This window comes from Daldinia vernicosa (genome assembly GCF_022497035.1).
Source record: "Daldinia vernicosa strain CBS 139.73 unplaced genomic scaffold F5Y00scaffold_5, whole genome shotgun sequence".
Taxonomy (NCBI): Eukaryota; Fungi; Ascomycota; class Sordariomycetes; order Xylariales; family Hypoxylaceae; genus Daldinia; species Daldinia vernicosa.
In genome coordinates this window covers 963,449-990,963 of record NW_025953921.1, presented here as the reverse complement: position 1 = coordinate 990,963, position 27,515 = coordinate 963,449, and the positions used below count along the sequence as shown (strand labels likewise).

Here is a 27,515-nt window from a genome sequence, read left to right as displayed (position 1 = left end):
AAATTATTTAAATTTAAAATTATTATTTAATAAATAATAAATAATTTTATTATAAATTAAAAAATTTATTTTTAATAATTATAAAATAATTATTTTAAAATAATATTTATTTTTTTAAAATTATTAATATTTAATATTAATTATAATAAAATATAATTTATAATTATAAATAATATTTATAATAATAATAAATTAAATATTAATTATTTTATAATATAATATTATAATTTATATAAATAATTATATTTAAATAAATTTTATTAAATTTTATTTTTATTTTTATTAATTTATTATTTTAATTAATTATATAAATATTAATAATAATATATAAAATTAATTTTTTTATTTTTTATTTTTATTTTTTTATTTTTAATAATAATTATAAATTATATAAAAATAATAATAATTTTTTTAAAAAAAAATATTTTAAAAACTTTTTTAAAATTTTTTTATTAATAAAAATTAAAAATTTAATTAAAAAAGAGCAACACTAGCTCGGCAGTGGGGGTGGCCCTATTCAGGCAGTAGCCACAGCCTAAGTGGGGCAAACCACAGGTACGTCCCCCACCATACAATTTTTCCAGTATCTTCTTGTACCTAATGTTCATTCATCTTGTACATGCGCTACAATTCTTACAGCGCCTTTCAACCTACTAATGCGCGCCCTCCTATTGGCTAAATCCCACACCGCCCGCCTGGCAATACCCTTAATCTCGCACCTTATCTTACACCTTCTCGTACAGCCTCTTATTCAATTCAATTCAATCAATTGAATTCAATTACAACGCAAGGCCCATACGTCTTACTATATTGCTTTTACTCGGTCGCATGCATTGAGGAAAGATTGTAGGGTCGCATCCAGGTATTACGAGGTAAAAAGGCTGAAAATGAGGCCTGGGTATGTATGTATGTATGAGGCTGTCAGGCTGTTTAGCTGGCTGGCCAATCAGGTGACTGTATTGTATGAGGCTATTGGATTAGGTAATGAGGGTAAGTGCATCCTGAGAGATTGCCCAGGATTACGCGGGGTTGACATGAAAGATACATGCGCGGACTGGTAAGTTTGTGTGGGAATACATGTAGTACTTATGCGACTCCCGCGTGATCCCCGGTTGTGGCGGGAGGTTGTGGCTACTGCCTGAATAGGGCCCTTTCCATTGCCGAGCTAATGTTGCTTTTAAAAAAATTAAATTATTTAAAATTAAAAAAATTAAATTAATAATATTAATTTAAATTTTTATTTATTAAATGAAAATTTTAATTAATAATATAATTATATAAAATTTTAAAAAAATTATTAATTTTAATTAAATAAATAATATAATTTTAAATTATTTATATATTAAATTATTTATATATTATTAATTTAAAAATAATAATAATTTATAAATAAATATATATAATTTAAATTTATTTAAATAATAATAAAATAATTTTATAATATAATTAAATAAAATTATATATTTATTAAAAAATTAAATAAATAAAAAATTTAAAAATTATTTTATATTAAAATAAATATTATTATATTTTTAATTAATTTTTATTATATTTTTAAAATTATTAATAATTTATATAATTACCGAGCCGCGCGGGGGGTCACGGGTGCGAGGCACGTGCGAAGCACGTGCCGAGCGCCCGTGACCCTTCGCGCGGCGAGGTTAAACGGCCATTACGGCTTTACGGGATTTAACCAATTAAGTTAATTGCTTGGTTTAACTTATAAGATAAGACCTTATTAGTAAACTTAAGGATTATGCCGCCTCTCGGGGAGGCCTTTAATTTTTTAAAATTTTAATTATTAATAATATATATAAAATAAATTATTATAAAATACCTTTTATAAATATTACGGATTATATAAATATAAAAAGTTTAATAATATTTAACGTTATTTTTAACATTATCGGTAATAAAAAAATTCCGGTATATAAATAATTAATTAATTAATTAAATACTTTTATTTTAAATATAAATATTTTTTATTTTAACGTTATAATTATAAATTATATAAAAGAGTTAAAATAAACTTTTATAAAAGATAAATTTTTAAAAAATATTTAATAATAAATTTATATTTTTTATATTAATAAAAACGTAATTTTTTAAATAAAACGTAAATGGTAAAAGTTTTAAAATAAAATAAATAAAGTTAACGCATTTAATAAACTTTATGTTTTTAAATTATTTTTTAATAAAATTATCGTATTAAATATCGATATTTTTTTTAATAATATAAATTGTTAAAAATTTTATAATTTTAATCGTATTATTAACGCCATTTTTTTAAACTTTTTTTTTAATAAAATATTTTACGATTATAATAAATTATTATTATATTAATCGTATATAATTTATTTTTATATAAAAGTTAAATTTATAATTATTTAATAATAATTTATTTAAAAATTTAATAAAAAATAAACTTTAATTATATTATACTTTAAAATAACATATATATTAATATATTATTAATAAATTAATTATTATACGTTTTAATATTTTAATTAAAACGTAAAAATTATGTTTTTTATAAAATTTAATTATAAATTTTTAAAAAACTATTTAAAATCGAGTAAAAGTTATTTATTAAAATTAAAAAAAACTATATTTCGATTAATTAATAATATAAAAACCTTTTATTTTTAAATAATTAAAAAAATTAAATAAAAACTTTAATAAAAATATATTTATTAATAATAATTAAATAACGTTATATTAACTTATTTATATAAAATTATTAACTTTTTAATTAAATAATATCGTATAATTAAAAATTATTTTCCGTTAAAATTAATCGTATTTTTCGTAATATTTTTAATTATAAATATATATTTAAAAAATAATATAATATACTTTATTAATATAAAATTTATAAAAATATATATTTAACATTAAAATATTTAAAAATTATAAAATTATTATATTTTAAAAACATTTACTTTTATTAACATTTAAACGTAAATATAATAAATTTTATATATAATATAATTTATTAATAATTATTAATTAAATTATTAAATTAATAAAAATATTTTTTTATAAATTTAAAAACTTTTTATAATATAAATATAAAGTAAATTTATTAACTCGGTTATAACGTTATTTAAAACTTTATAAATAAAAAGTTATTATATTTATTAACGTTATAAAATTGCCTTTAATTTACGTTATATACTTTTATAATAAAAAAGAAATAAAAATAAAAAAAAAAAATATTAAAAATACATAATAATTAAAAAATCGGGTAATAATATATTAAAAATAACTAAGGTAATTAAAGTAATTAAGTTAATTAAGTTAATTAAATTTTTATAAACTTTATATAATAAATTTATAATTAAAGTTAAAGTTAATTTTATAATTAACTTTATAATTAATTAATTAATTTTATTAATTAAAATAATTATAAAGTTTATACGAAATTATAAACTTTAATATAAAAGTTTTTTTTAATAACGTTTATATAAAATTAAAAGAAATTTCGTAATTATTTAAAAAACTTCGTTAACGTTTAAAATAAAAGTAAAAAATTAATTATAAAAAAAAAAGGTTTTATTATTAAAAATATTATAATTATAACAAATTAAATATAATAATAAATATAATAAAAAAACTTTTTTAAAAAAAATAATAATAAATTTTTAAATATAAATAACGTTATAATAAATATATTTAATTTAATTAAAATTAATTAATAATTAATTATTAAATTTAATTACGAAAAAACATTTTAACGTATTAAATTTAATTATAAACGTTTAATATATTTAATTAAATACGTATAAATAAATGGTAATTATATATTTAAAAAAATAAAAAAGTAATTTAAATAATAAAAAAAAAGTAACTTAAATATTAATATTTTTAAATAATATAAGTTAATATTAAAATTAAAATTAAATTTAAATTTATATTTAAATTTAAATTTAATTTAAATAATGGTATAAATAAATTAAAAATCTTTTTAAAAAATTAAATTAAAATTTTTAAATTAAGATTATTTTTTTTATTATTATTAATATTATTTCCTTTTTTTTTATTAAAAAATATTAATATTAATAAAATATTATTATTAATAATTTTTTTATAAATAATAATTATAATTATATTTTTTAAGTTTAAAACGAAATATAAAATTTAATTAAAATTATTATTTATATTATTATAATATATTATATTTATATTAATAAATTTTATTATAATATTAAAAATTAAATTTTAATAAAAATTTATTAAAATAAATAATATATATAATAAAAAATTTATTAATACTTTTATCTTCTTTTTTAAATTTTTCTTTATTATTTTTAATATTATATTTATTATTATAATTTTTTATTTTATTAAATATATTATCATTAATAAAATTTAATATTTTATAAAAATTATTATTTACGTTTATAATTTTATTAATATTTATATTTTTATTAATATAAAAATTTTATTTAATATAAAAACTTTTTTTAATATAAAAGTAAATTTTAAATAAATTATATTAAATTTTAATTATTTATATTATAATATTATAATTATTTAAATTATATTTTTATTTTATTAATTATATAAAATACGGTTATTTTAATATTATATAATTATTTTTAAATAAAATTTTTTTTTTTTATAAAAATATTTTCTTTTTTATTAAATTAATATATTAATAATAAAATTAATTTAATTAATTTTATTAAATTATTATAATATAAATATAAAAAAAAAAAGTAATAACGGTAAAATATAAAAGATAATAAAACGAAAAAATAATTTATATAATTAATTTACGTTTATACGATTAAAATTTTATTAAATATTTAAATAAAATATTATTTAAAAATATAAAAATAAATTTAAAAATATTTTATTTTATTTATTTTTAATTTTATTATATTTAATTTATTTTTAATTTAAATTTTTAAATATTAAATTTAATATATTTTTTAATAAATTATTTTATTAAAATATTAAATTTAAACTTTTTTATTTTTAAAAATATTTTAATATAATTAATAAATTATTAATTTTTAAAAATGGCGGCGTTAAAAAATATTTACGTTATTTATTTATAATTAATAAATATATTATTTATAATAAATTTATATATTTAATTATTTATATAAATTTTAAAGTTAAAATATTAATTTTAATATAAATTTTAATTTAATATATTTAAAATAAAGAAATTTATATTATATAATTTAATTAAAGTAACTTAAAAAAGTTTAATATATTTTTTATTTAAAATATTTAAATAAATATTTTTATTTTTATAATATTTTTAAATTTTATATTATAATTTAATATAAATAAATAATAAATAATTATTAAAATATTTAAAAAAAAAAAAACTATAAAAAATAAAAAAATTTAATTATTTTTAAAATTATATTTAAATAAATTTTTATTTTTAATTTAAGAAAATATAAAAAAAATATTAATATTAAATAAAAATATTTTTTATTTTTAAAAGTTAAATAAAAAAAAAAAAGTTATTTTAATAAATTTAAAATATATTATTATTAAAATTTATTATAATTATTATTTATAAAAATATTTCTTAATATTTAATAATTTTTTAAAAATTTATTAAATTATTTATAAAATATATTTTTAAATTAATTTATTTTTTAAAAATTTTAAAAAATTTTATAATTATTTTTTAATTTTATTTATAAATTTTAAATATAAATTTTTATTTAAATAATTTTATATAAATATTTATTTATTTATAATTTATTAATATATATATTAATTAATAATAAAATTATATTTATAATTTTTTAAAAAATTATTTTAAATAAATAAAATTTATAAAAAAAGATCGAAAAGTTTTTTAATATTAATTTAAAAATAAAATAAATTTAAATATCTTTAAAAATATTTATAACATTAAAATTTATAAAATTATTGATTATTATTAAATATTTATTAATAAAAAATTACTTTTTTATTAATATTTTAAATATATATTTACCGTTTTTATTATTAAAATATATAATATTATAAAAATAAAAATAATATTTAATAATAATTGTAAATAATTTTTTAAATTTATGAAAAAAATATAATTAATTAATATAAGATAATATAAAAAAATCAAAAAAATATTTAATAAAATATATAAGATTATAAGGTTTAAATATGTTTAATTAATTATTTTTTTATAATTTTTATTTATAATAATATTTTATAAACTAAATAATATAAAAATAAAAGAAAAGTTATTTAAAGTCGATTTTAACGAAGATTTTAAAGATTTTTTATCATTTATAATATTAAATATATAATTAAAATATATATATACTTTAATAAATAATTTATTTACAAAATTATTTAATCTTAAAAATAATAATAAAAATTTTAATAACTTAAATTTTAAATTTTAAAATGTTTTAAAAAAGGTATATTATTTTAAATTAAATGGCTTTAATAAAAACAAAAATGGCATACATTTTTATGTTATAAATAAATTTCGTAAAAATAAATTAACGGTTAATTAAATAAATAATTAATTAAATAACCAATTAAATAATTAATTAAATAATTAATTAAATAATTAATAAAATAATAGTTAATTTAATAAAGAAATATTTAATTATTAATTAAGGTTAATTAATTTTAATTTTATTATATTTATTTTCTTTTTAATTAATTATTAAAATAATTATTATAATAATATTTTATTATTGTTTAATTAAATTATATTTAAAACCTTATATTAAAAAAGATTTTAAATTAATTATATTTATACTTTTAATTAAATTAATAAATATTAAAAAAAGTTTATTTTAAATAAAGTTATTAATTTATAATTTTTTAACGTTCCCGTTTATAAAAATATTTATTATTAAAGTTAAAATAAAAATTATTTATAAAAGTTAAATATTTAAATTAATTCATTAATAAAAGGACGAATTAATATTAAAAATTATAAAAATATTAATTATAAATATTATAATAAAAAAAATAAAAATAATAACAAAATTATAAATAATTTAAAAAATTTAATTATTTAATATTTATAAAAAATTAACTTATATTAAACTTGTTATTATTAAAATATAAACTTATAATAATTTTTTAATATTATTTACAATTAAAATATAATTCATCATATTTTATTAATTACGTTATTTATTTATAATAAGTATACTTTTTTAATTTTTAATTAAATTTATATAATTTATTAAATAAACTTTATATAAACTTTTTTTTTTTTTTTTTTTTTTTTAAAACATTATTAAATATTTTAAATAATTTATCTTTTATTAATTATCGGAAATATTAATAATCCGCTATTAATATTCCCGCTTTAATTATTATAACGTGATTTTTTTAACTTTATTTTTAATTTTTAATTTTTTATATTATATTTTTTATATATTAATAATTAATATTTAACATAAATTTAAAACTTTAATATAAACTTATAAAATTTTTTATTAATAATAAACTTAAATAAATTTAAAAAATTATATAAATTTTCCATTTTAATTATAACTTATTATATATATTTTTTAATTTACGCATTATTAATAATAACTTTTTTTATTATATCTTTATTTATTATATTTATTATATTATTATCGGAAATATTTAAAACAAAAATAAAAATATTATTAAACCGTTTTTATTTATATTTTTTAATTTATTTATTATTAAACAATATATATTTATAAATTATATTATATTTATTAAAATTTATTATTTTTACGTTTTAAATTTTTATTATATTAATTTTAATTATAAATTTTTATTATCTTTAATAATTATTTATTTATTTTTAATATTAAATTATATTTTAAATATTTTATTATATTTTATTATTTTTATTTTTAATTATTAAATTTTTTTTAATAAATTTATATTTAAATTATAAAAAAATATAAAAATTAATTTAAATAATATTAATTTTATTTATAATTTAAATTACATTTTTTATTTTATTATAAAATAATTTATAAAATTTAAAAAAAATTATATTATATTTACCATTATTTAAAAGTAATTAAAAATTAATAAAATACATTAATATATTATTAAAAAAATATTAAATATTATTTATAATATTATAAATAATAAAATTTAACTTTATTATAATTTTTATACATTATTTAACGATAATTTCTTTATTTTTATATTAAAATTTAACGTTATAATTAAAAATTAATACCGTTTAACATTACATTTTTTTATTTTATTAAAAAAATATTATAAAATTAATATAAAAATATATACTTTATTTTATAATTATTTTTATAAATTTATTCTTTACATTTTTATTAAATTATTATTTACTTAATTTATTTAAAATATTTTTATTAATAATATAATTAAAATATTTATTAATAATATTAATAATAAATTATATTTTATTTTAATCTTTTAAAAAAATAAAAATAATACGTTAACATAAACATAAAAAATATTATTAACATAAAACCTACTTTTTTTATTATTTAAAATAATTAATAATTAAAAAATTATTAACAAAATATATACTTATAATTAAATATTTTAAAATTATAATTACGTTAAAAAAAATAATATTAAATATTTAAGTAAAAATTAAATTTTTTTAATATATATTAAATAAATAAAATTAAATAATAATAATAATATTAAATATTTTATTATTTATAAACATTATAATAACTTAATTTTTTTAATGTACATTAAACAATTAAAACTTAATAATAATAATAATAATAATAATAATAATAATAATAATAATAATAATAACAATAATAATAAAATTAAATTTAATAATAACGGTTTTTTTAATAATTATTTTTTATTTTTTAATAATAACAATAATAATAATAACAATAATAATAACAATAATAATACTTTTAAATTTTTCAATAATAATAATATTAAATTTAATTATATAACTTTAAAATTTAAAATAAAATTTAATTTATTTTTTTCGTTTATTAATTTTAATTTTATTTTAAACTTATCATCGTTTATAATAAAATTAAATAATAATAATTATAATTTAAATTATAATAAAAACTATATTTTAAACAACTTTATTATAATTTTTATTAATAATAAAATTATTTTTAAATATACATTTAATAATTATTATTATTAAAAAATTAAATTTTTATATTAATTATAATTAAAATTAATAAGTTTTTTTAAATTAAATATAATACTTAATAAAATATATATAAATAAACAATTAAAAAATTAAATAATTTTATAATATTAACATATAATTTTTTAAAAAATTTTATAATATATAATATTTAAAAACTTATTAAATTTTATTTTTAATATTTTAAAAACTTTTAATTTTTAAATAAATTTTATCTTTTATATAATTACGTAAAATTACCCGTAAATAATACTAAAATTTTTTAATTAATATTTATTACATTAAATAATTATTTTTATTATTTTTTATTATTTTATTAAAGGTATATATTTTATATAATTAATAATAATTTATAAAATATTTTACATAATTTATACATAATATAAAATAATATAAAAATAATATAAATAATAATTTATAATAAATCATATAAATATAAAATAGTTTTTAATATAATAATAATTATTAAATTTAAAATTATATTTTATATTATATTCCTTATATAAATTAATTAACGTAATATTTTATAAAAAAAAATAATTTTTATATTAATAATAATTCTTTATATAAGAATCATTCTCCCCCGAAAATATCATATCTTAAAACCACATTTTACCGGTATGATATTAAAGGAAAATGTGTTAGTTAGGTTACATGGGTATTTATATACCCAAGGTTATATACCTTAATTTTATTATAAGGTTTAATATGACGGGACAGCGGCACTTCCTCGCTTCAGACCTTCCATGCCTCGAAAATACATAGAGCTCCGTCAGTACGATAAGCCCCACGACGGAAGCTTGGCAGATAAACCCCACATTAAAGCCCGCATTGGGTATGTACATTTTACATGGTAGCTCTTGTACATATGTACGTCTTGCATACAGGCCCTTGGAAATTTTTCTAGCTGGAAAATTAAAATTCAGCTTCACGTATAAGTCCAGTGTCCATCTCTCGACGTGTTAAAGTTACCAACATAATACATTTGGTGAACCCCTTTTCCAAGTCAGAAGACATTAGTTTAAGCAAATCGTTTCTAAAATTCTATTACTTTTTTTTTCACTATGGCCAAATCCCGCCGCAACAGGGCGAAGGGTGGCCAGCGCTCCGATCCGATTGCTAAACCAGTAAAGCCCCCCTCAGACCCGGAATTAGCAGCGATAAGAGAGAAGAGTATTTTGCCTGTCCTGAAGGATCTCCAGAGCACCGAGCCAAAGCGTAGGACCGCCGCTGCTGGGGCCATCGCCAACATAGTTCAGGATACCAAATGCCGGAAACTACTTCTACGGGAGAAGATTGTTCATATTCTTCTTAATGAGACTCTAACCGACGCAAGTCTAGAGAGTCGCGCAGCAGGATGGGAAATTCTCCGCATCCTCACAGCTGAGGAAGAGGCAGACTTCTGTATCCATCTATATCGAGTCGATGTTCTAACTGCCATTCAGCACGCCTGTGCGAAGGTAAGGTTTGAATATATTTAGAGCAAAATATTAATGATTATAATATACTGACTCTCACAGATAACAACTGCTCTCACGTCAACAAGTCCTGTTTTCAGCAAAACCGCCAAAGCTGAGCAGAACTTCGTCTGGGGTATTGCGGAGTCACTTACTGCTATATTATCAGCTCTAGCTGAAGCACAAGATGAAGCTCTGGATGCGGCCACCCGCAATGAGCAAATACTTCGCTTTCTCTTTACCCTCGTCACATTAGACTTCACAACCGCACCGGTCTTGAATAGTGCCCTCTCGTGTATGATTACGCTTTCTGAGGACAACAAACAGTTCGCCGAAGCGCTGCTTGCCGATAACACTACTAAGTGTTATAAGCAACTCATCGCATTCAAGAATGGCAATGGTTATAAGGCGGTCTTGGCTTGCGGTGTGTTGCATAACATATTCCCTATGGTGCAATGGAATGATCATACCCCCGGCAAGGATGGTGCTTGCGACGCTATCCTCGTTCCCACGCTTTCCCAGACACTCGAGCACACTCAATCCAGCGGGGACATGACAAATGGCAACAGCTCAACAAGCCCAGCAGAGATTTTGCAGCTGGCCCTTGAAATCCTCGCATCTATCGGCACTACCCTACAGCAGACCCTAGAATTAGGGAATAAAAAAGAAAAATGGGGAGAAAAGGTAGATGCTATGGAGGCTGATAGCGAGGAGGACATTTCTGACCATGAATCCGATGAAGAGAATGGAGAAGACGAAGAGATGGACCAAGACGAAATGGAAGCAGACATGGAAATGGTCACTGGAGTAGACGATGGCGAGGAGATTGAGGGCATTGATGACTTGCCTACCCTGAAAGAACTTATCCAGAAGGCAGTTCCACAGATTGTGCAAATCGTTCGTGCAAATGGCGGCGATGACGAGGTCTCAGAGTTGATTCGTGGTCATGCTTTAACGGCTTTGAATAACATCTCTTGGACGGTGAGCTGTATTGATTTTGCCGAGAAATCGAATGCGGCCATATTGCACGCTTGGACGCCGACAGCACGTATGATCTGGCAACAGATAATAGCGCCGGTACTTTCGAGCAATACATCTGATGTCGAGCTCGCTGCGATCGTGACGAGCCTCGCATGGGCTGTCGCAAGGACTCTGCATGGCCAGACGTTCCTCAGCGGTGATGAGCATAAAAAGTTCGTATCGCTGTACCACGCATCCAAGAACCTCAATTCAGACGAGGAAGATCCATTCCAAAGTCTTGGCGTCAAGTGTATTGGAGTACTCGGACAACTCGCGCTCGTCGAACCGATCGAATTAAATCGGGAGATAGGTATCTTCCTCCTCACGGTAGTGAAGGGACTACCCGATACACCGGCCGCAGACGTTGTAGAGGCCTTGAACCAATTGTTCGATATCTACGGTGATGAGAACAAGGCATGGGACAAAGAAGTCTTCTGGAAAGACAACTTTCTGCAGCATTTCGAAGAGGCCACGCCAAGGGTGAAGGCTATGATAAAGACAATTGATAGGAGGAAATCAACTGAGCTGCGTGTGCGCGCTGAAGAAGCGAACATGAATCTTTCTAGATTCATTCAGTATAAGCAGAAGCATAGACCTTGAGAATTGGGGACGTTAGTAGCAAGATGAAAGAGCTACGTTTAGGGCCAGACGACTAGGATAGTGAGGCGTATTAATCTACGAAACCAAAATGGCTAGGCACTTTAAGAGGGTTGACTATTATGTCGAGATGCAAGGGAATCCGGGTTATTGATGCGTCTTTGCCCCTTTTTCGTCTTAGGATCAATTTGAGATCAGGAGTACCGGTCTCCCTTTCGTCGTCCCGCTACTGGGTCTGTTGTGTGCAGTCATCGCAAACCCTGGAATGCTAAAAGCACGTACAAACTCACCTTGATATTCTGTTTCTCTGATAGAAACGAAGAAAAAGGAACTCGGTCTCAATGTCACTAAGGGAGTTAGGCTCATAAATATTTCGGTCTATCAAATAGAACTCACGTAGTAAACCATGACGTATGTAGTCATCCATCATCCATCACCCATTCATCTGACCTAGGGTCGACGAGCGTGCGATTCCTGTGTAAGCAAGCAAGCATATGTGCAACCGTATAGTTCCCCTCCCATCTAGACGCCCCCGTACTCAACCAATCGGCTTCAGCTTCTTTTTCTTCTTCTTATCGTCGCCGGACTTGGACTTTTGGAATTGACGCCAGCTATCAATACGCTGGTCTCGGGTGCTCTCCCAATCCTGCTCGTGCTGCCTCTTGCGCTTGCGTTCTTCGACCTCCTGGTCAACCTTGCGCTGTTCGCGACCCTCCTCCTGCATCTGGGCCTTCATCTGACGCTTCCGTCTTAGCTCGTTATCGATTAGGACCTCGCGGGTCTTGACGCGCCATTTCTTTGCGAAGTCCTCCGTTTTCAACTCCGGGCTGTCGACCGTCCACTTATTCTCGCGGATTAGGAGCATGCGTGCGTCCGCGATGGCCTCGTCTAGTCGCTCTCGGTGCTTCTCGTCCATCAATTCGGTCTGCGCCTTCTTTAGCCGATCGAAGGCTTCCGGCGCCGAAGGATTCTTCGTTTTGTCCGGATGGATGAGTAGTGATTTCTTGCGATAGGCTAGCTTGATATCGGCTTCCGGGACACCAGGGTTGAGATCCAGAACTGCGTAGCTATAGTAAATATAAATATTAGTACCATCTCTTTTTCTAGCCGCAATTCGTCAAAATAACGTACGCATCTAAACGGAAAGCTTTTAAAATGCGATCGATCTCGGCATCCTAAATTGAATAATGTTAGTAAATATGCGACGAGGATGCGATGAACTCAGCTTGCCTTGTCGAACTCCTTGGCTTCCGCCTCAAGCACGTCAAGTGCATCCTTATCCTCAACAGGACTCTCTTCTTTGGTCGCCATATTTTCTGTTATAGAATGATCCCGTGAGTGAGAGCTGGTTTACTGCAGCTAGGAACTAAACAAAATGTATGGGAAAGATGGCGGATTAGATGTAATGTAAGTAAGTGTAAGAGGTTCGGGGCTGGAGGCGAGGAGATAAGGAATAGAAGTTACGATACGATACCTAGGTACCTAAGGTACAAACAACCTTAGCGTGTACTTGTACCTAGTGGGGATGAAATGCTTATCTGACATTAGCGTATCGATAACATTAGCAAGGGTCCTACAACTTCGAAAAAAGTTCTTGAGCCGCCCCACGACAGCTTCAATCTGAGATTCTAGACTCGATTTCTCAATCGATTTGTCTTAATTCCGGCATTATATTGTGGTCGCTTGTACATCTATGTAGGCTGTATATCGATATACCAGCCAGTTAACACTATGCCGTCGCGTGCGGTGTCTCCGACGCCGTCCGAAAACGAAGTCGATATTCTAGGATCGCTGCTCACAGACAACATTGGCGCATCGAGCGGGAAGAGCAAAAAGAATGACGCACAAAACGATTTAGACCTTAATTTCCTGGACGGTGGCGATGATGAAGAAGAAGACGATGGCGACGCGGCCTTTATTGCCCTTAAACAGGCTGCTTCTTTTAGAAAAGCCAGTAATCTACAGGGAAAATCTGTTAAGAAAGGTGGTGGTTTTCAGGCCATGGGTTCGTACACACCCGTCCGACGACATGTAACATAGTATTGTATAACTCTGTCTAACAATGTAACTAATCATAGGTCTCAATGCCAACTTACTAAGAGCCATCACGCGAAAAGGATTCTCGGTTCCTACCCCTGTCCAGAGGAAAGCTATACCATTAATTATGCAGAGGAAGGATGTCGTTGGTATGGCGAGAACAGGTTCCGGTAAAACGGCAGCATTCGTTATTCCTATGATAGAACGTCTGAGGGCCCATAGCGCCACGGTTGGTGCAAGGGCATTGATCCTCTCGCCGTCTCGAGAATTAGCCATCCAGACCCTAAAGGTGGTCAAGGAATTCAGTCGCGGAACGACCCTCAAATGCGTACTCCTTGTTGGTGGTGATAGTTTAGAGGAACAGTTTAGTGCCATGACAACAAATCCCGATATCGTCATCTGTACCCCCGGCCGATTCTTGCATCTCAAAGTCGAGATGTCTCTCGATTTATCCTCAATCCAGTATGTCGTTTTCGACGAGGCAGACAGGTTGTTCGAAATGGGTTTCGCTGCACAACTAACCGAGATCTTACACGCACTACCCCCCTCGAGACAAACCTTGCTCTTCTCAGCTACCCTACCAGCTTCGTTGGTCGAGTTTGCGCGAGCAGGCTTGCAAGATCCAAGTCTGGTCCGGTTAGATGCCGAGACAAAGATATCTCCAGATCTTCAATCAGCATTTTTCAGTGTGAAGGGCGCCGAGAAAGAAGGTACCCTTCTCCACATCCTAAACGATATTATCAAGATGCCCACGGGATTACCAGAGGGCGTTCAGGCAGAGTCCGATAGACATGCAAAGAAGAGAAAGCGAGGATCTGATGCGCCAAGAGTAAGAGAGAAACCGACAGAACACTCGACTATTATATTTGCTGCTACGAAACATCACGTCGAGTATCTACAATCTTTACTGCGCGAATCAGGATTTGCCGTCTCGTACGTATATGGTTCCCTAGACCAGACGGCCAGAAAAGAGCAAGTCGAAAACTTCAGACGTGGCCGCTCCAATATTTTAGTAGTGACAGACGTGGCCGCGCGAGGTATTGATATTCCTATTCTTGCCAATGTGATCAACTACGATTTCCCTCCGCAACCCAAGATTTTCGTCCATCGAGTTGGTCGTACGGCGAGAGCAGGACAAAGAGGTTGGAGTTACAGCCTCGTGAGGGATATGGATGCCCCGTATCTTCTAGATCTACAACTGTTTCTGGGTAAGAAACTCGTCCTTGGTAAAGAAGGCAAGGATGCTACAAACTTTGCAGAAGACATTGCAGTTGGAGCCCCTGTTCGAAGTAAGGTAGAAACCAACGTGGAGTGGCTTAACAAAGTCTTGGGGGAGAGCGAAGATATCAGCGCTCTCCGTAGAGTATCCGAGAAAGCCGAGAAGCTTTATATGAGGACACGTAATTCAGCTTCTAGCCAAAGCGCCCGACGCGCAAAAGAAATTGTTAAGTCGAAAGGCTGGGTGCAACTTCACCCTATCTTTGGTGACGAACTAGGAGCGGCCGAGGATGCTCGCGCGGAAATGCTCGCCAAGATCAGCGGCTTCAAGCCACAAGAGACCATCTTCGAGATCGGCAGATCAGCTAAGGCGGGCAAGAACGATGCGGCCGATGTTATGAAGGGTATTCGCGAGCGCTTCGGTCCTCGCAAATCTGGCAAAGACGAAGATAACGAAGAGGCAAACGAGACCGGAGAAATGGACGGTATAGATGGCTTCGACGAGGAAGACGAGGAAATGGCAGATCCCCAGGAAGACGCCGTAGAATCCGACACCGAACCCGCCAACATCGAGGACGAGGACGAGGACGAAGACTCCGACTCCGACCTCGAAGTCACCATATCCAACCACAACAAATCCTCCTCCTCCAAAGACCCAACTTCCTCCTTCCAAGACTCCGAGATATTCATGTCCTACACCCCCCGCACCATCAACGCCGCCGAAGAGCGCGGCTACGGCGTCCACTCGGGCTCCAACTCGCAATCCGCCTCCGCCGCCGCCAGCAGCACCGGTAACTTCGTCGCCGCCGCCCGCACCCTGACCATGGACCTGACCAACGACGAGGGCGCCAAGAACTTCGGCGCCCCGGCCCGCGCCCGCATGCGCTGGGACAAGAAGGCCTCCAAGTACGTCGCCCGGGACAACGACGACGACGGCTCGCGCGCCCAGTCCGCCGGCGGCGGCAAGCGCCTAGTCCGCGGCGAGAGCGGCGTCAAGATCGCCGCCAGCTTCCAGAGCGGCCGCTTCGACAAGTGGCGCCGCGCTCAGCGCCTCGGCCGTCTACCCCGCGTCGGCGAGACCGAGAAGAAGCTCCCGCGCCTGGGTGCCCCCGGTGCGGGAGAGGAAAGTGGCGGGCGGTACAGACATAAGCAGGAGAAGGCTCCCAAGGAGGCTGACAAGTACCGCGACGACTACCACGTGCGCAAGAAGCGCGTGGCCGATGCGCGCGAGAAGCGTGTTGGTCGTTTTAAGGATGGTATGGGCAGTAAGAAGGAGATCAAGAGCGCGGAAGACGTCCGCAAGGCACGTGTGATCAAGGAGCAGAAGAAGGCAAAGAACGCTAGGCCGTCGAGGAAGTAAAAACGTCGGCATATTAGATGGTAACATTCCTAGGCACGTATATAATACTAGAGTCACGACTACGTAGAAGAGCAAAGTATAAAGCAAGTAAGGAGGTAATCATGTTCATTACCAACGATACAACGTCAAACCCGGACCCAAGGTCTCGAGCCGTTTCCACCGTATATCTAATGCGTGAGACCAAGCGACGTCGCGCTCTAAACTTGCGATGCCTGGAAGTGCATTATGGGGTTTTTATTAGTACATTTTTCATCCTGTGGCTAGTCCAGAGTCACGAGCAAACAGGTCTTGCTCCAGATCAGGGTTAGGACGATAATCTACCAGGATGTCATAGAAGTCGATGCGATTCGCACTACTTTCCATCCTCCCAGTCAGGATTCTATTAGGATGTCAGTATATGTATTTCTAAATAAATCAACGGCGCTGAGAAAGAGAATTCGGCCTTACCTTCCGAAGGATGACGAGACCTTCCAATGTACTACTGAGACTGATATACTGCTCATCCTCCAATTCTGCCCGTTCACCGTACGCCAAAAGCACGGGCGTGCTCTGCGTTTGCCATCCAGTGATCGTTTTGGGTCGGCCGGCCTGACCGACGACATCGACGGCTTGACCAACACGGACGTTGACTGTCAAAGGCTTAAGATCTTCATCTAGAGTGACAAGGAAACGGGGATGCATGGCCGTGATAAGGTAGTATAGGAGGTAATGAGAATTAGATGTGATAAATTGCTTGGCATCAATCATAGCGACAAGAGTAGCGAGCAGACCGGATGTCGCCACTCGTGAGAGGATTTGCCGATCCGTGTGGAAGGGGTTAAGCGTCATGGTGCCTTTACCCATGTGCAAAAGACCCTGTGCGATACGAACTATGAAGAGGGTTTCTTGATCGCGGTGGTAGTAGCTGGCCAATTGTCGCAGAAGTTGGGCCAACCTTGCGTTATTCGTGCCAGCCCCGAGTAATCCCATTGCGAAGATTGCGTTTATCGCGACATCGTTGTCGTTATCGTGACTATACCGAGACAGTGTATCGTAGACCTTCATCTGTGGGTTGCTGGGGCTAATCAAGGCCATAGCAAGCGGCACAACACGCCGGATGTTGGCCTCGCCGTAATGCATGAGATGTCCAAACTGTCGCAGTACCATTTCTTGCCCGACATCTTCGCCCATGGCTACCAAGGCAATTCCAAGGACTGCGTACATTTGCAATAACTCCTCGCAGCCCTTGTCTCCGGAGTCGGCATCAAAGTGCTCGTTACATATATGCAGCAGTTCTTGAATCTTCAGCACGGCGCCAGTGCCAGCCCAGGCGCAGACCTCGCACAGGATCGCTGTTGGCCGACCCATGGGATGAGAAACTGCTTTTAGCGTCTCTAAGATAACATCGACCTCCTCCTGGCGGCCGAAAAAGAGAAGCCCGAGTCCAAGGGCCAGGAATCTAAACCACTTGTCCGAAAAAACGTTTCCGCGCTCATCGTCCAACAAAACACTCATGATTTCCTCTATCGCCAAAGGATTAGCGGAACCGACGCAGATAAGACCACAAGATAGAGCAGCCAGAGCAACTATCTGCATGTCGTTGTCGGGATTACTAATAATGGGAATCAGATGTTCCAGCACCTCTTCCTTTTGAGATCCAGCGTAGGAAAGTCCGAGACCCATAATGGCAGTTATTCGGATAAGTCGGTTTTTATTCTCGAGCTTTTCCGGGTCGCCTAGCAGCGCCAGACCGGGTTCGCTATCTATACGCACGCCCGAGGTCATGATGCCGATAGCTAACATCGAACCTGCAACGATCAATGGTTCAGACGAATAAGTGAACTTGTCTATCTTGTCCAGGCCTGTCTCGACATCCCACATGAGGAGGGTTCCAAGGGAGGCGACGGTTGATACCATACCCTCGTCTTTGGTTTTCCATACCCAGGACTCCTTGTCCTGATCAACAAGCATCATCTTGTCGTTTCCGTAGCCAGCATTGACAAAAGCATTGACAAATGCGGCCGCAAGGTTATGCCGTGCAGAGTCCAAGTTCGTCATACCTGCAACTCGGCTACTCTCCAGATGGCTCTTATAAATATCTTCAGTGGTCTTAGGCTCCAGAATGTTCAGTTCTTTACCTAGAGTTTTGAAGTACTCTGCCAACTTGACGTTGCTAACGGCCTCCTCCACATCCATCGCGTCTTTTTTGGAATCTAAGTCTTTCATGACATTCACCCAACTCTTCTGGCGACCAATCAGAAAAGCCATCTGCTTTTTTAACGCAGGGTCCTTGGTCGAATTGGAAACACTATCAATAAGATCCCGGTCATTGAGCCGGATAGCAATTACCATGGCTTGAGTGTATTCCTTGTAGGCGCTGTAGATGGTAAATGCAGTCCGAAGAAATTGCTCATTCTCTGGGTATGTCAGGAGGTTCACCATACTTATAAGGTATAAGCAGACACGAGAATAGGTGTTCTCGTCGACGAATTTGGGGAGGTCTTCGATAATCTCGAGTTCACTCATGAGATCAACAGCATCGGCCTCGGCGTTGCTCTTCAAGAACAACGGCACGAGAATCAATGCAAGATCTATCAGGTCCTTGACAGACTCTTCTGCAATGATTCGTTTTCCGTAGACCTCGCCAATCTCCAAGGCCAGGTGACGGACGTATTCGTGGCCCCACGACCCTATGTCTTGTGTTGGTGATAATAAGCGGTACTTCAGAGTGTCCTGGCGATCCTCGTCCGAGAAGGTCATACCGATGACCGACAGGACATCTGCCAAAGATGATTTGTCTTCTCCCTCAGGCCATTCATCATAAAGTTTTGTCATGGTTTCGTAGTGTGGCCTTAGAAACTTCAATGGCTTCGGTACTGCTGTCATCGAGGATGTCGAAGTCTTAATGGAATTTTTCATGGCCTCCAGGGATGGCTTGTAGAGGGATGCATCGGACTCCTACGAACCGAGTCAGCACTTCCGCGAGACGAACAGCATAGGGAGCATTATAGTCATACCGTTAATCGCTCTACCAGCATATCAAGCTCACTCTTGAGCTGCTGGTCTTCCTCGCTCAACTCCTCGGTAGCTACATAACTATCAGTATAGGAGGATGACGCAGTAGGTAGGAAGTAGACGCACAATCGACCTTATCCTCATCTGTCTTGCCAGTAGCTGAAGACTGAGCATCTTTGGCTTTCTTATTATCGCCGGGTTGACTTTCGACAGCCTTGCCTTTTCCCTTATCGGCCGACGTGGGCTGGTTACTGCTCGGCGCCATGGTCGTCTGGGGGGGCAAATGTGGTAGCTAATACAAACTACGAGTGGATAAGATTCCAGACGCCGCTCCCAAGATGAACTAATTCAATAGGGATCAGAAAGCAGATATATTAAGATGATGAAAACCCTATGACCGGGCACGGTGGAGGGGTGAAAAAGACGTTTCGATTCGGTAAGGTTGTTGTGGTAGTAGTGGATGTAGAAAATAAAGGTTGCAGGTTGCAGGTTGCGGGTTGCGGATTGAGGATTACGGATAAGCTTTCCCAACATGAAAGCTCTTGAAGTGGCAGGTCAGGTCGAAGCTCCAAGGGCCAAGGCAAGGCGGACAGGGCCTTGCTATTACGCGACTGCTCTGCCGCCTATTGCTTAGTGATTGGAAAGTGGTCAGTGCGCTAAAAGTTCAACAGAGCCTTCCTGAAGGTTGACGTCGATCAAACCAATCAAAATTCTAAAAAAAGGTCAGTGCATTTACATGCCATGTACATCAGGGTACTTGAGATCATATCTTATCGTAGATTAGATAGAGGGTCCCTTGTATTTTTTGTTAGAATTGGTGGGGGTTTTCTATATCTCACGTATCTCTTCTGCTACTAAGTTCTCTTATTACTTTCAATCCTCGTAAACCAACACCTAGATATAGAACTCCCGTCTTCTCAGAAAGGTTTTTATAACAGTAGCCAAATATCCACGTCCAACGAGGATCAGCCATCATGAAGCTCGACACCAAGGCCATGCGCCATCTCACAGCAGAGGACTGGCGAGTCCTAACAGCTGTACGACCCCTCCTCTTCTTCCTATCTTGAAAAGCCGCTCCTCGACTGACCGAAAATTGGGCAGGTCGAGATCGGCAGCAGGAACCACGAAATTATCCCTACACCTCTTATAGAATCTCTCTCCAAACTTCGCGGTGGTAGCAACCGCGTGCACAAGTCTATCTCCGCGCTGGCCAAGGTCGGCCTGATCGCGCGACTCAAGGAGGCCAAGTATGACGGGTACCGGCTAACGTACGGTGGTCTGGACTACCTAGCACTGCATACGTATGCGAGCCGGCGGGAAGTGTATAGTGTAGGAAACCGGATCGGTGTCGGCAAGGAGAGCGATATCCTAGTTGTAGCCGACGAGTCGGGCACACAACATGTACTTAAAATCCACCGATTAGGCCGTATCTCATTTCGCACCGTCAAGTCCAACCGTGACTACCTCCGAAAGCGTCAGGGCGGCAGTTGGATGTACCTATCACGGTTAGCCGCTGAGAAGGAGTTCGCCTTCATGCGCGCCCTGAAGGAAGAAGGATTTCCCGTACCAGAGCCCATATCGCAAAGTCGCCACACTATTCTCATGAGCTTCGTCGACGCCTTCCCCTTACGCCAGATCTCCGAGGTCCCTGACCCTGCTGCCCTATACGCAGAATTAATATCCATGATCCTACGACTGGCCAAGCACGGTTTAATCCACGGTGACTTCAACGAGTTCAACATCCTAATCAAAGAAGAGCGAAATGAACCAACCCCATCCGCCAAGGGCAAAGAAGTTGAGGACACGGCAAACGAGAGCAAGGGGAGTTTCACAGTGACGCCCATCCTCATCGACTTTCCCCAGATGGTATCCATGGACCATCAAAATGCCGAGATGTATTTTGACCGAGACGTCAACTGCGTGAAGAAATTCTTCGAGCGACGCTTCCACTTCGTCGGTACCCAGCCAGGGCCCTTCTTCAAAGATGCCAAGAAGACGGTGGGCAAGGACGGTGCCAGAAGGCTTGACGCCGCAGTCGAAGCGTCGGGTTTTTCAAAAAAGGCTCTTAAAGACCTAGAGGCTGCTATCAGAGAGCAGCAGGCGACAAGAGGAGACGAAGCCGGTTCAGGAGATGAGTATGATGGAGCATCCACAGATGAGGACGAAGAAGATGACGGAGAAGATACCGAAACAGATGAATCAGATACTGGCAAAGATGACCAAGAAGCAGATGTCCAGAAGATAGAGATGGAGAAGCTTTCAATTAAAACTTGAACGCGAATAAGCGTATTAATAGTTTTACTAGAACATGAGTACTTGATACCCCTTTTATCTCAATCTCATAATTGTTATGGAGTTCTTGAAGACACTGTACACCTAAGCCGTGATTCATTACTAGGAAGGTGCCTATTCAATTTCGTGATAGAGAGAAAAGGGACGCCTCAGAAACCGGGTAGTTTATATGCGCAAAATTTTTATTAATGCTGCACTAATGTTCTGCAACCGCCAAAAAAGCTTCTTCCATCATTGAATAAAGAGAGTAAGGACAACATTAGAAGACTTATTGTAAAATAAAAAGGTCCAAACACCCACGCCCACACCTTTCCACGTATCATCCTCCAATTATCATCGCCATGAGTCATAACGTATCGTCTCGTCCCTAAAACTCAGTAAAGAAACTCGAGCTGTGCAACAAGAAGCTGGAAAAGAAAACTCAACAGAAAACCATAATTAGGGCTGATGAACAGATTGCGCATGCCAGTAACAATATTATGGCAGCAAGATATCTGCCGTGATGCCGGAAACCATGAAAAACAAGACCAAATAGGCAGTAACAACAATAACAACACCAGAGGTTATCACGGAACTCCTTATTCCTTCTCCTGTTTTGCCGGAGACGATTGGCTGCTGCCATGCGCAACCAATGGGGACTCGACACGGATCTCGACGCCATCACCGGGTCTATATCCAAGTTAGCTCTCCCTTTACTGACGGGATTGTTGGCATGAGGGCCTATACCCAGGTCCAAAACCACCAGAACCGTCCTGGGGAGCACCACTGGAAAACAACACTTAGTAAAAGCGCAAGGGCTGATTGAACTAGGTAGGGACATACTCGGAAACATAAGGAGCGTTTCGATAGAGGACGCGAGCAGGGCTCATGCCCACAAGGGTCGTACCATAGGCACTGACGTTGTATTCGTTGGTGCGGTACTGGCGGCGCTTAGCAGTCACCCGCTTGAGCTCCTTCTGGGCGGGTGTATCCGCATAGCGGATCTGCAGTGGAAGACGTTCACGACTAATGAGTTTACCAGTGAACTCGTTGATGATCTCGTCGCAGATATCGCGTGACTCGAAGCTGAGAATAGCATTAGAGGCTTGTGACTTATATGTCCTTCCCAGAGGATCAACTTACCGTGCAAATCCAACACCACGGCTGTTGCCCAAGCTGTCTCGAAGGACCTTGCTGGACAAGATGGTATAACCTTCAAAAATGAGATTGATTTCCTATAGCCATTAGACAGTGTAGACTATATCGGAACTATCGTTGATCTTACAGTCTCGGTGTAGTTCTTTGGAAGGTTAGAAAGATAAAGGTTGGTTGAGCTCTCATCGCCCTCAGCTCGCAGTCGCGAGTTGAAGGACTCCTAATTCTAATAGTCAGTTAAAGGTCTCCAAGAAAGGGGACAGGGGGTTGATTACCCTCGCAAAACCGACTTCGTAACCTCGACGATAGAACCCGCGGATGCAATTCTCAGAATGACGGACGTCGACAAACTTGGCAAAACCAAATCTGGGAGTTTCGTTAACTGGAGTATCTCTAACGTGGCTATAGAGTACAAGATAACTTACCCCTTACAAGCACCAGTGTTCGAATCGATGATGGCTTTGGAGGTCTCCACAGGACCAAAGCGCTCCGCATACTTCAGCAGAAGAGCATCGTCCGTAGTGGGATGAAGGCCGCGGATGTACACGTTTCTGTTGCCCGGAATAGGGTTAACTAGGCTCTGTTCAAGCGTCTTCATGTTCTCAGGAGGGGTAAAGACAGCCGGAACAGCGAACGGAATCTTGGGGTTGCGGTCGAGTAAAGGAGACTTTGGCTCCTGAGGAGCTTCGGCAGCCACAATCTGGTGGGGCGAAGGAGTTGTATAGGTGGATCGGTCGAACACGGTCACACGAGCACCCTGGTCTCGAGATGTCATGCTTCCAAGGAAAGGTGTAGCCGGAGTAGACTCATTAGTCGAATAAGACGAACGGCGAATGTCCAGACCTGGAACATCTCGAGAACTGGCGTCAGTGTGTTCTCGCGCGCTGCTGGTGCGCGCCGGAGTGTAAGGCGAAAGGGCAAGCATAGGGTGGTGCTGAAACCCTCCATGAGCATAGTAAGGACCGCCATAAGGGCCCGGATAAGCCTCAGGTTGAGTGGATGGATAACCAAAGGTAGGAATGCCAGATGTCTGGACTCCGGGAGCCGAGACAGCATGAGCCGGATAGTTAGCAGCAACATGCACAATGCGGCCGTCAGGGGTCGCCATAGGGATCATTCCCGGAATAGGGGGAAGACCATTAATGCCAAGGCCGCCAAACTGGTGAAGAATAGCGTTCATGTTAGCATCAACAACCGTGTGGCTCTGAGAACTGTGGGTGTTGGCACAGTCGTGGGCACCAGTAGTCTGAGCAGCCGGGTGAATACCAGAGGTCGGTTCCTCGGGAGTGTTGACACGGACGGGTGCACCGCTGTCGTGATGCATGATGTTTAGAGTAGAATAACTCGATAGACTTCTGTAGAAATATAAAACGTTAGCAGGAGTCTAAGAGATTAATATATGGCAGCGGGGGCGAAAAGAAACTTGTCGGTTGGGTAAAAGGAGAAACTATCCATGACTGCGAGCCTATGAAATGAATACTGATTCAGATCTGAGGAAGAGGTGAGGAGTATGGTGAGTTACATGAAAGATATGTGATATTGACAGACGTGTAAGTGGTTCATTGTGCCAACACACGAGTGAGTGACTCGGCATTGCAAGGGCTTGAGACATACCTTGTACAAGAATTGACTCGACCAAGTCTGATGGTAAGAACAGTTAGAACCTATAAATAATAATAGTCAGCACGAAGTGTTAAGATGGAAAGGTCGATTTTGAAAAGAGGCTTGCACTTCATGGCGTTAGTGGTAAGGTAGACGAGGAAATAATGGTAGTATAGAGGGCACGGCGATATCGGTCTAACGCAAAGGAAAAGTACAAGAAAATATTGATCTGAGGAAATATGGAATAGGTTATTGGGGTTGTCGGTAGTCGTAGGGGGGTGTTGATGTGGTAAAGATTTGCCCGGTGAACGACGACATCGCATTGCCTTACATCGTGCTGTGTCGCCAAAGGCTAAGAAGAGGCAGAATAGTAGGATGTAAAGGCTGTGGTTAAAAGTAATCATCACAAAACAGCAGAGACAGGACCAACCTTGGGAAATCTGGCTGGTAATGCCAATACTGTTAGTACCAAGAGGATTGTGATGAAGCGAGCGGGTCCGAGTAAAATAGAGTAGCTAGAGAGCAAGATGAGAGAATGAAGAGATTGTGGTGATGTGTGTGCTTGGATGAGTGGATGTTATGCTGTGGAACCAAATGAAGAAGAGAAGAGAAAGGAAACACATGATAGATGAAGAGTGTTGGTTGTCAAGAGAGAGAAAGGTAGCTGTACTTACCTGCTGGTATACAACTCAGAAGGTGAGGAATGAACCACAAGGTTTAAGGCACTCAAAGGCAGTTACACAGGCTTCAAAGTATAGTCAGGAAGGCGTAAGTAATACAGGGATGTTTGAACCTAAACACATGTGTATACTGAAGGCGCGACGCTCTGAAAAGGGTAGTTGAAGATGTAAAATAAGGATTTAAAGTAAGGATGTGCTAACTAGAGATAACAATCTAGAAAAAAACGATTGCAAGGTAGATGGGAGGTGGAAAAGGAATAGAAGGGACTGAAGGGACAGAAGGGACAACGTATAACGATGATATGGTTGTGCCTGTGTGTGGTGTTGCTGCGTTCGCGTTTTGAAAGACCAGCACAACCGTAATTATTGTTGAATAGAAATGGATAGTCCGACTGGCGCGAGAAGTAATCGACGTTAAATAAAAAAATGCGAAGTGCGTTACTAGGTGCGTTGCTGGGCGTGTTGCTACAGATAAAATCAGCCTCATGATCTTCCAAGGTAGAAAATATGTATACATACAGGCACGCTGGTAATAAAAATTAAGGGTTGAGTATCAAATAGACACGCATGTATACAGATAAACGATATACAGATGCGTATCTATACTTTTGCTACTGGTATAGAGAGGCACCCACAACTTGTCACCATTTGGCTAAGTATACAAATGCACTTCTTATATTTCGTTGTTGTTAAATTCACGTAGGCTGGACAATGTTTGCAGATGGTGACAACTAAAATATACATCTAACATATAATTATACATGGGCCGGTATAGGCAGCTATTGGTCTTAAATCTGCTCATAGATCTACAAAACTACCTAATCTAAGGTACCTAAACTAAGCTATCAAACTATGTTATGTAATACCATCAATATTTCGGGCTTGGTTGCTACGTGACGGCGATGCCTCCTGACTTAGATGGGCAGGTGTCGACTTACATATAATTACCTAACCTAGGTACCTACCTTATATAGGTACATGTACTCAAATACATGCTGCTTCTTAGCTTCAATTCGGATATGTTGCCGTCTTTATGGGAATCGCACTTGCCCCTAACGTTCTTTCCCAAGAATAATAGCCAAATCCAAATACCGGGACAAACCACTACATGCATGTAAAAGCCACATGTTGGTACCTTGATTAAACACCTTCAAATACATATTTCTATTTGCGATCATAGGACAACCTGAAATGTCACTATTACCCACTTAAGAGTTACCCAGCTGTGTATTTAGGTAGCTATCAACTCCCTGCTCCTTTGAAGATCCTCTCTACTTGGCGTCGCATTTCCCTACATGTTGACTCTAAGAATGCGATTCACATAGGAACTAATTCAACTCTGAGAGCATGGCAAAACATGATGGGGGCAGCGGACCTGACGAATTACGAAAACCTCTGTTAGTATTTGCAATGCTAGGTATGACCAGATTGCTCTCTCGTATGACAATTACTCACGCCTATGTAGTTACCATTTCTATAGGCCCCATAACCCACCACTGTTGCCTGTATACATTATTCGATACACGTTTGAATCATATATCCTCCATAAGCGTTTAGAGGGACCATTCTACGGGTATTGGCCATCAGAGAATTCTAGCTTCGGGAGTATGGCTCTTGTAGATCCTATCTAAACCCATTTTCACCCTATCTCTTTTGACAATGAGAGCTCCGGAGGTTCTTGCCAATGTCGAATTGGTTTGCTCTCGTTAAAACCGACATTTTGTTTGAGCTTCGAACCAAGCCTCCTTCTTTAATATACAAATAGGGCTTCGTACACACATTTTGCCAACCGTATTCACAGATAATCGTTGAATGTAGTTTATTGTTTATTTTGAGAGATAGAGTAGGTAATTAATTGCCTTGGTAGTGTTCTTGCTGGATGACGCAACGGAGTATTACGCTGGATGGTTTAAGCTTGATTGCTGTCCTATAATGTAGAAAAGGCTATACGAGCTCCTGAAGTGATTACAACACTGGGTTTTAGTATCAGAGTTTATATGGTAGTTTATAGCCGTTGAGAC

At 34.3% G+C, this 27,515-nt stretch overlaps 6 protein-coding genes across 6 annotated transcripts; 3 read left to right on the top strand and 3 right to left on the bottom strand.

The window, feature by feature from the left end:
• The first annotated feature begins 10,024 nt into the window (after window positions 1-10,024).
• On the top strand, window positions 10,025-12,270 carry F5Y00DRAFT_158952 (uncharacterized protein). The gene is made up of 2 exons (XM_048004666.1): window positions 10,025-10,563; window positions 10,624-12,270. The coding sequence occupies exons 1-2, from the start codon at window positions 10,168-10,170 to the stop codon at window positions 12,178-12,180; spliced, it is 1,953 nt and encodes a 650-aa protein (XP_047868948.1). The 5' UTR covers window positions 10,025-10,167; the 3' UTR covers window positions 12,181-12,270.
• Window positions 12,271-12,618: 348 nt separating this feature from the next.
• On the bottom strand, window positions 12,619-13,634 carry F5Y00DRAFT_158964 (DnaJ-domain-containing protein). The gene is made up of 3 exons (XM_048004667.1): window positions 13,408-13,634; window positions 13,309-13,352; window positions 12,619-13,244 (listed from the first exon to the last, which is right to left on the bottom strand). Exons 1-3 carry the CDS (start codon window positions 13,486-13,488, stop codon window positions 12,716-12,718), a joined length of 654 nt encoding a protein of 217 aa, XP_047868947.1. The 5' UTR covers window positions 13,489-13,634; the 3' UTR covers window positions 12,619-12,715.
• A 118-nt stretch (window positions 13,635-13,752) lies between these two features.
• F5Y00DRAFT_158942 (ATP-dependent RNA helicase dbp10) lies at window positions 13,753-16,999 on the top strand. Its single transcript, XM_048004665.1, has 2 exons — window positions 13,753-14,182; window positions 14,256-16,999. The coding sequence occupies exons 1-2, from the start codon at window positions 13,909-13,911 to the stop codon at window positions 16,790-16,792; spliced, it is 2,811 nt and encodes a 936-aa protein (XP_047868946.1). The 5' UTR covers window positions 13,753-13,908; the 3' UTR covers window positions 16,793-16,999.
• F5Y00DRAFT_158939 (26S proteasome regulatory complex, non-ATPase subcomplex, Rpn1 subunit) lies at window positions 17,000-20,420 on the bottom strand. The gene is made up of 3 exons (XM_048004664.1): window positions 19,913-20,420; window positions 19,789-19,859; window positions 17,000-19,729 (listed from the first exon to the last, which is right to left on the bottom strand). Exons 1-3 carry the CDS (start codon window positions 20,049-20,051, stop codon window positions 17,207-17,209), a joined length of 2,733 nt encoding a protein of 910 aa, XP_047868945.1. The 5' UTR covers window positions 20,052-20,420; the 3' UTR covers window positions 17,000-17,206.
• Window positions 20,421-20,644: 224 nt separating this feature from the next.
• On the top strand, window positions 20,645-22,193 carry F5Y00DRAFT_226599 (RIO1-domain-containing protein). Its single transcript, XM_048006363.1, has 2 exons — window positions 20,645-20,823; window positions 20,888-22,193. The coding sequence occupies exons 1-2, from the start codon at window positions 20,761-20,763 to the stop codon at window positions 22,058-22,060; spliced, it is 1,236 nt and encodes a 411-aa protein (XP_047868944.1). The 5' UTR covers window positions 20,645-20,760; the 3' UTR covers window positions 22,061-22,193.
• A 463-nt stretch (window positions 22,194-22,656) lies between these two features.
• On the bottom strand, window positions 22,657-24,536 carry F5Y00DRAFT_272553 (uncharacterized protein; the record flags this gene model as incomplete). Its single annotated transcript, XM_048013002.1, has 7 exons — window positions 22,657-22,747; window positions 22,805-22,843; window positions 22,901-23,143; window positions 23,201-23,292; window positions 23,343-23,432; window positions 23,488-23,578; window positions 23,638-24,536. The coding sequence occupies 7 exons, from the start codon at window positions 24,534-24,536 to the stop codon at window positions 22,657-22,659; spliced, it is 1,545 nt and encodes a 514-aa protein (XP_047868943.1).
• Between the last annotated feature and the right edge of the window lie 2,979 nt (window positions 24,537-27,515).